General features: G+C 46.7%; 1 protein-coding gene across 1 annotated transcript; it reads left to right on the top strand.

The window, feature by feature from the left end:
• The first annotated feature begins 21 nt into the window (after positions 1–21).
• On the top strand, positions 22–7,009 carry PHF5A (PHD finger protein 5A). Its single transcript, XM_051608830.1, has 4 exons — positions 22–307; positions 1,693–1,716; positions 3,139–3,305; positions 6,298–7,009. Exons 1-4 carry the CDS (start codon positions 256–258, stop codon positions 6,385–6,387), a joined length of 333 nt encoding a protein of 110 aa, XP_051464790.1. The 5' UTR covers positions 22–255; the 3' UTR covers positions 6,388–7,009.
• Positions 7,010–8,437: the final 1,428 nt, after the last annotated feature.

Here is an 8,437-nt window from a genome sequence, read left to right as displayed (position 1 = left end):
GGGAGGTACTCGTTCCGGAGGAGAGGCCCGCCAGCCCAGGCGAGGGGCTTTCCCGGGCGGGAGAAGGAAACGGTGGAGCGGCTCGGCAGAGAGAGTTTTGTTGTTGTTTTTTTTTAGGCAGCCCTCCTCGCCACCTGGCCCCAGCGCTGCCGTTGGCGGTGGTGCTTTGGCGGGCGCCGCTCTCACCCCTGCCAGGACCGGTCCCGGCGGGCGGCGCGGGGCGGCGGGGAGCGCGCGGGGCGGCGGGCGGGCGCCATGGCCAAGCACCACCCGGACCTCATCTTCTGCCGCAAGCAGGCGGGCGTGGGTGAGTCCCGGGGGGCTCCCCGCAACGCACCCCCCCCCACACACACACACACGCACCCCCTCCCGCTGCGAGGCGGGGGCAGGGCCGCGCGGGGGCCGTTGGGGGCCGTTGGGGGCCGTTGGGCCCGGCGGGGGAGCCGGGGGGAGGAGCAGCCGCCGGGCTCCTCCCGCTCGCCTTCACTTCCCTTCCCTTTGCGTGTCGTGCCGCCTTTGGTGGGTCCTTTGCCCGCCGCGGCAGGGCTGGCTCCGTAGGGAAGGTCCCCGGGTGGGTCCGTCCTGGCGGCCAAGGGCTTCTGGGCCTCTCTCGGCAGGGCCGGGTGGCTCTGGCGCCTGCGGAGCCGCAGCCTCTGGCTCCTCGGGGCGGGGGAGAGGCAGGTGGCGTGGGTGGCTGTGCCCAGGGAAGCCTGACGTTGCTTTTGCTTCGCTCCCGGTCACGTTTTCCCTCCCAGCGCAGCCAGCAGAATGAGCGGAAGGCTGCAGCCAGCACTGGGAGCATCTTCCTGGCTGCAAGAGAAAATGGTCTTCCAGGTTATACCTGTGCTTATTCTTGTAGTTTGGGTCAGAATTCGGCCTGCTGAGTCTTAAAGAAGTCTTGTGCAAGGTTAGAAATCCAGGAATCTCTTCCTGATTTTTTTCACTTCTTGGAAAAGCACGTTTAACATGCAGTCTGAAAGAGCTGGGAACATTCAGTTTAAAAAATATTTGGCTGCACTGTCCGTAGGACTTCTTTTTAGAATACATGATGCAGCAAGCAGCCTATCTGTGCTGAAAATTCATTTTCAGCCTGACGAATCCCTTGACCCTCAAGCTTCAACTGAATCATTGTTTAGTCTTCATTAATATGGACATCTGGTCTTTACAACTGGATATTTATGGCATTTATCCAATTTACTAACGTAATTATTGTCAGCCTCCTAGACAAGTAAGACTTCTAAGATAGATTTAGCTACCTTCATCTTCTGAAGTGAATAAGGTATTTGGGCTACCTTAAAACAAATTAACAATTTATTTTTTAATATTTTTTTTTTGTCTCATTAAAACCAGTGTAAAAGCTATGCCAAGACTCATGTATAGGATTTCCTTTGGTCAAGCACATTGGCTGTGTTTGAGATGGAGTAATAAATGTAGCTTTTCTTACTGTCTGTCAGTGGGTGTCATTGCACATTCACAGTGCATCTAATCTTTGATCTTGGTAAAAGTCTCCAGGAGGATTTATATTGCTTATCTTATATAGGTTTGTATTTATGCTTAAACTGTTTCTGTGATTGACTTTTTAAAGACTGCTTTCTTCAGAAAGTAGTTATTTGACATTCAAGCTTGTAGTTACTTACGTTTTTTTCCAGCTTTTGCCTCAAATAATTATTTTTCTTCTATTTTTTCTTACAGCAATTGGAAGACTTTGTGAAAAATGTAAGTATAGCCCTTATATATAGTTGCTTGACAACATGGAGTTGTGGTTAGAGCGTGCAGTTTGGATTTGGGGGACTGGGTTTTGTTTTGGCTTTAACCATGAAGCTGAGGTCAGTCTTTGAGATGGGAACAGATACTTGTGTTTTGCAAGTGTAAATTGATGAATACTTACAAAGTTAAGTTCTCAAATACATTGTCACACAAATGCAGGCTGTTCAGGGTATATTCTGTCAGCATTTTCAGTAGCTGAGGCTACAGGATCTTCTTGATGGATTCTTTGTAATCTGTAATACAAAATTGTCAGCCTGATCATTTCAAAGCAGGAAAAAAAAAAAAAGAAGCATTTTTGGTATCTGACTGTTTCACACCTTGAGAAAGGTTCCCTTCAGCATCTAGGAGAGTAAGAAAAGGGGGGGCACATCTAGAGTTAGAGCATAAACCCCCCCACAGAATCAAATGCCAGTTCTCAACTGTAGAGGAGGAGAGTGAGCATAATTTGTCATTAGGTCATTGTTGGGGGACAGAGCGAAAGAGGTGGCTAGTTTGTGAGTCAGAAATGGCATGAAAATAAGCAGAGTGGGAAGGAGCACAATCTGAAGCAACAGGATTGTTTTTGAGAGCGCTCAGCAGTGAAACAGATTCTCATTGGTAGAAGCTGAGGGCTGTCGTGCTGGAGATTGAGGAGCAGGTTAGATGAGCTGTTTGTGGGAGTCAGGATTAGATGCCTTGGGAACTGGTAATAGGATATGAAGTCTTTCATCCCTAGGTCAGTGTTTTGGATAAGATCCAGCACAGCAGAGACTGTCAGTGGCATTTGATGGCTGTTTGCTGGTCTGATATGAGTACTTGAATTTCACTCAGTTCCTTGTGAGAAAGCAAGAGCAACTTTTGTGAAGTGGCTGTTTGTGCCAGTTTGCCCTTTCTTTGGCCTTCTCACAGAAGAGGGATTACAGGGACCACAGGTACAATCTCTTATCTCTTGGAGGGTAGTAACTCCAGACGTTTGTTGATATGGCACTGTGGGAGAAGCTTACACTGCTGCTTCTGTCTAGGTAAGGACTCTGGTCCTGTCTGTCCAGCATATTTTTCACAAGTGAAAACTGAGGAAAAGTTCTAAGCGTAAAAGGAATGGTGTGATCTAAGGAGGTGTTAGCTCATCACGGAAGCTTCTCTGAGTTTCTTCTCTGATTGTAAATGCATGAATAAATCCAAAACCTCAAATATTACAGGCTACTGGGCCTTGTTCCTCTCAAGTCTCTGTGCAAATACATAGTTGCACCCTATACCTGCAAGGTCAATTTCTGCAGTTCAGTTGTATCCTCTTTGAGTGCCCAGGCGAGTTCTTTGACTGGGAGGCGTTTCCCCTTCCACGGGGGCTGGAGAATGGTGCTTGTGTAACCGGAGGCTGTGCTGTGCTTGCAGGTGATGGGAAGTGCGTGATCTGCGACTCCTACGTGCGGCCCTGCACCCTGGTGCGCATCTGTGACGAGTGCAACTACGGCTCCTACCAGGGGCGCTGCGTCATCTGCGGGGGCCCCGGCGTGTCTGATGCCTACTACTGCAAGGAGTGTACCATCCAGGAAAAAGATGTAGGTTGTCATCCTGTTGAATTGGTCACGTCTTTATTTAGGAGCCGTGATTGCCTTTAAGGGGCCTGGAACTACAGAAGTTAGTGCTGGGACATGGGATGCTTTGTTTCTATTACCAGTACTGGCACTGGTTTTCATTACCTTGTACTTCAAACCACTTCCCCAGCTGGTAGTTGCCTGTATTTGGAAATTGTTTTGAGATGTAGCATTTTGAGGTGTTGTAACTCTTAATCCTGAAGCATCGTTGACTGCTTTGCACTGCACACTCACAGTTTGCTTCCTCCACATGCTGCATGTTACCACTTTAAGTTGTTATCTTGTTGTATCTCTCAGCCTAGGTTTTATCACAGTCAGACCTATTCCAGACACTAGGAAGGCAGAGTTAGGAGCAGCTCCTCACTTGGAAGTCCATTAGCAGCCACTAACCGAGGGCACATATGGTACTCAGAATCACCAGCCGTGTTTTCCTTTGGATTACAGTGTAGAGTTAGATCTTGGTGACCAGTGTCTGCACTACCAATAATAGTTTTACACATTTGAAGTTTCTTGTACAGTTTCAGTGCTGTATGATTTTTTTGTTGTTGTTGTTCTTGGAATACCTTATATTGTAGAACATCACTTTTTCTAATGCTTTTTGGTGTAACAATCCCTTATTTCTGTAGTCAGTGTTACAACATTTTTTAAATCTTCTTGTGCTGAAAGGTAATTGCTGCACATGTGAAATGAGGCAGCTCTTTGCCCCCTGTAAGGTATTTGTTAATAACCCACAGAAAGAGTGGAGGATATGAAAAAGTTCAAATGAAGTGGTAGAAGACCTTAGGGAGAAGCAAGAACATGATGGTTACAGTTGCAATATCCCTGGGAGAGTGTCTTGTAAAGGTTGTTTGGGTTTTAGTGCTTTGCAAATGCCATCTCCATCACATGCTAATGACAAGTGGAGATCATGCCAAGAGAATGGTTCAGATTGATTTAGAGCAATATGCTCAGCTCAGTGAGTTGGTTTAATTCTCTGCAGTGCCTGTTTTTTTCTAGAGGCCTGCAGCTAAATTCAGGACAGGAACAGGCCCTCATCTGAATGTAGTCATTAGATGTGACAGGACCATAATCTTTCATAGTATCAAAATATGGATAGAAGTGCTGTGATGGTGGTGCTGCCTCCTACTTCAGAAATGCTGTGAGAAACAGTAGTTTTGCTGACTTGCTTTTGGAACCAAGACACCTGGCTTTATAAAGCTTATTGTGTTGGGTTCAGGTGTGAAACAGCCAGCTGCTCTGCAGGGGAGGATTGTAGAAAACAGAGCTGGAGTAGAAGGAGAAAAACAAGTCAGAAGTATTTTGACAGCTGCGTGAAGGCTGCTGTGGTTGAAGACAGTTTTTCTGTACCAGCAAACACAAATGTTTGGGATTATGGCAGATGGGAAATTGCAGATCTGAAACAGCAGATTTGACATGATCGACTTGCAAGATTGAAAAGTGCTGGCACAGGTGTAGGGGGCCTGGAGTGAGTAAAGTTAAGTGTGCTGACTGTTATAATCATGTTAGCTGGTGCTGATGTAAATAAGAAAAGCAAATGGACAGAGCTTTATACCCAAAGCTCTAACACTCCAACGTTTTGGTCACAGCACCCCCATCATCCTCAGAGAAAGGCTGGGAAAGATACTGAAGAAAGAAAGCTAATGGAGAGAGGAGGTGGAATGCTACTGGGCATGAGGCAAAGAGCCTGGATCATTTGTTCTGATGGAGGGAGGAATGTATTGTTTCACCCCACGTTGATCTAGAAAGGGCCAAAATCCCACCTTGTCACCCAGGACAGCTGTGATTTGCAAAAAGTGATCTTTACTGGGGACAGCAGCATGTTCATGTGCTGCCTCCTTAGGAGGAGGTGGAAGAATGAACAGAGCCCTGCAATAATGCTACTGAGATTGTCACACGCTCATGGGAGGCAAGGCTTGGAAGAGTCCTGCCACTGAGGGTCAAAATCAGATAAGGAAACAATAGCTGGAGATGGGTTGTGGCAAGTGTGGGGGAGGGATAATTTTTTTCCACCCCCCACCCCCTCCATTATTTCTGCCATGAAGACCCTCCCCTTGGGTTGCATCTCCTGCAGAGGACCAGATATCGGTGGGGCAGCTGGATGCAGTTCCAACAGCGGCTGACATCTGCCCAGAGGCTTTCTGAATGTAATCCTCTCAGGCTTACACAATAGCCAGGGACACATGTTCCTCTGCCTGCTGGGCCCCTCACAGCTGCTGTTGCCAGCCACAGCATTTTGTCCTCAAGAGTTACGCAAGATGCTGGCCTCAGGTGGCCCACAGTCAAATGTTCCCTGGTACACCAAGAGATGCATCTCTGTTTGTCTTTGCAACCACACCTCTGAGATGGGTCTCCCCCCCCCCCCCCCCTTCTTGGTTTCTTGTGCTTTTTTCTCACCATCTACTGGAATTGAGGTACAAGAACTTACCCATGTAGCTGCTGTCAATAGCTGTCCTCTCCTAAGATGACCATACAGCCTCTGCAGTAATCAAGCCAGGATGCAGGGAATATGAGATTCAGTTCTGCTGTTACAGCTGAGAGGGGTCCCTAAACATGAGAATGGCTTGGTGACATCTAAAGGAACAAGATTCTTTTTGGCTAAGGAGGGGAAAGGTTACTTTTCTGGGCCCTACAAATCCTGCATATCCTAATTTAGAAAGAATCCAGTCTTGCGGCACTGAGCATCTTTTTCAATAAACTGCTGATGTTATATGAGCCTTTTTCCATCTTCACCCTGAGGAAAAGAATGTCCTGGAGTAATGTCAAAGAGACATCCATACTCTTCTCTGTTCCGCTATCTTGCTGGTAGTAACTAGAACTGGAGGGCAGTTTTTCTGCACAGGTGTTCAAAATGTGTGTTGAGGACAGGTGAGGAGCACAGGAACTGAAAACCTACTAGAACTAGGTAAGTGATGATGTTTTTCTATCTCCTAACGTACGTCCTCTTTTCTTCTTTCAGAGAGATGGTTGCCCTAAGATCGTCAACCTGGGCAGTTCCAAGACAGATCTCTTCTATGAACGGAAAAAATACGGCTTCAAGAAGAGGTGATCCTATCCGTATGTGGCTACACCTTCTGTTGGGTTGGCAAGAGGGTCTTGGAACATCTCTGGACTTTACTATTATTGAAAACCGATTGATTATCTTTTCTGAAAGCAGTACAAATTCAATATTATACTTGGGATTGGATAAGTCACAGACTGAGTAGGGACTGAAAGCTGATCAGACCTGACTACTGGAAAGAACAAGCGAGGATTATTGTCTCTTGCCTTTTCAGAAGCTTTGCTGGTAACTGTCCCAGCTTGCTATAAAAATCCTGGTGGGCAAGTATTTCTGTGTGGAGGGGACCAGCTTAGTAAAAAGCAAGTGCCCTCTCTGGTGCAACACCTTGCACATCTTCTTACCAGTCCTCCTTTCAATCACTAGAAACTGCCCCATGCATCAGTATTGAGGAACAAAGCACCAATCCCATGTGCCTGCTTCCCGCCTCAGTTCCTTCAGTATATTTCCATGCCACACTGTTTTTTAAGGAACCTGCTCATGGCTGGTGCTTTCCTAGGGAGAGCACAGCTGTTCCATGTTTTCTTTGACAGATTAATCCAAGGCCCTTTCTTGTAACTGTTTCTGTAGGATGCATACCAATAAAGCTTCTTTTGGGTTTGGTTTTTTTTTATGACAAGGATTTCTCCCCAGTTTGTTCTTTTCCTAGCCTCTCCAGAGCTTTCTGGGGACACACGGGATTAGCCTGGCCAGAACTGCACAATGGGTTATCTGGTTTCTGACAGCACCTGCTTATGGCCATGTGACCTTGCTGCAAGGAGCTTCAGGGAATGGTTATCGCTTTTGTCTCCCTGTGATCCCAGCCACTGATCATTTTGTCCCGTAGCGTGAGGATCGCTGAGCTTGTAACCCTTACCCTAGCTGATACGGTTGTGGGTGTTGTTTCACTGTGCAAGCATCCAATCCCTTTCTAAAACCTACTAAGCTATTTGACTCGCTATCCTGTTCTTGTGAATAAGTTAAACCCTTCCCTGCTGTAACTGGAAACCAACTATTGTGCTCTGGGCTATTAGCAGTGTGCACACTGAAAACCGGAGGCTGCTTGTTTGTCACATACCAGAACAGGCTAAAAGCAGTCTGTTGGCTCAGCAGAGATCTGGGAACAGGCGCCTTTATGCAGGGGCACAGCAGAGTTCCCTGCTAGTGCATTCACTCCCCAGATGGTTAAACTGGGGTCCTAGCTCAGCATGCCCTGTGGTCCTTAAAGTCTTCATAGTCTGTGCAGAGCATGTGCTACAGTAACGCAGTTCTCTTTGAGCAGTCTTGGGGTGCAGAACCTGTTCTGTGCCCCTTCCGGGATTTCAGTTGTTTCCCTGAGGCTAGTGCTGATTCCTCTAACTCTTGTCCATTTCGAATGCCTCTTCTACCTGCTCTAGTTGTTTGGGTGTTTCCAATAAGAGCAAAAATAAGCAGACAAACTGTGATAATCTTTCCCTAAAAGTAATTCCTTCCTGCTGCCGCTGGTCCTACAGCTATCACAGCGGTGCATCCCTCCCCCCAGCTATTAATTTTGTCAAGTTTCTCTTCTAAGCTTTTTGCAGTCCTGAGTGTATCTGTATGTCTTCTTCACTACACCATGGTTCCCTTACACAGCTTCTGGTTAATTTTTACCAGCATGGATGACATTTACCAAGATGTTCAGAGCAAACTGGTTCTCTGGTTCCAGCAAACACGCTCTCAAAGCAATTCTACCTGAATAAGCAGCTGCCTCTTGTTCCTGACTGGTAAGCCCATGTCAGGGCCATTATCAGCCATGGTAAATTCTGTATTTCTTTAAAAGCAGGGCATGACATGCAGATTTTTTTGTACCTGGAACTTTATCACTTCAACCAGAATTTATCACTTGCTCTCAGTCAGGCCGCCCAAATTATCATACTAGGAATGCAGAAGTTTTACATTTGTATTTTTCTTTCCTGGAAGGTACTAAGATAACAAAAGTTGTTCAGAGGGAAATGAAGTTTGAATTACTTCTTTTGTCTTGGAGCTACTGCCCCTGGTGCAGGCACCCCTAGCAGATCTAATTTTAGAACAGCCCTTGTTC

The sequence above is a fragment of the Apus apus genome, chromosome 1, assembly GCF_020740795.1.
Source record: "Apus apus isolate bApuApu2 chromosome 1, bApuApu2.pri.cur, whole genome shotgun sequence".
Taxonomy (NCBI): domain Eukaryota; kingdom Metazoa; phylum Chordata; class Aves; order Apodiformes; family Apodidae; genus Apus; species Apus apus.
The sequence above is the reverse complement of the archived record's forward strand: the minus strand, read 5'-3'. Positions and strand labels throughout refer to the sequence as shown.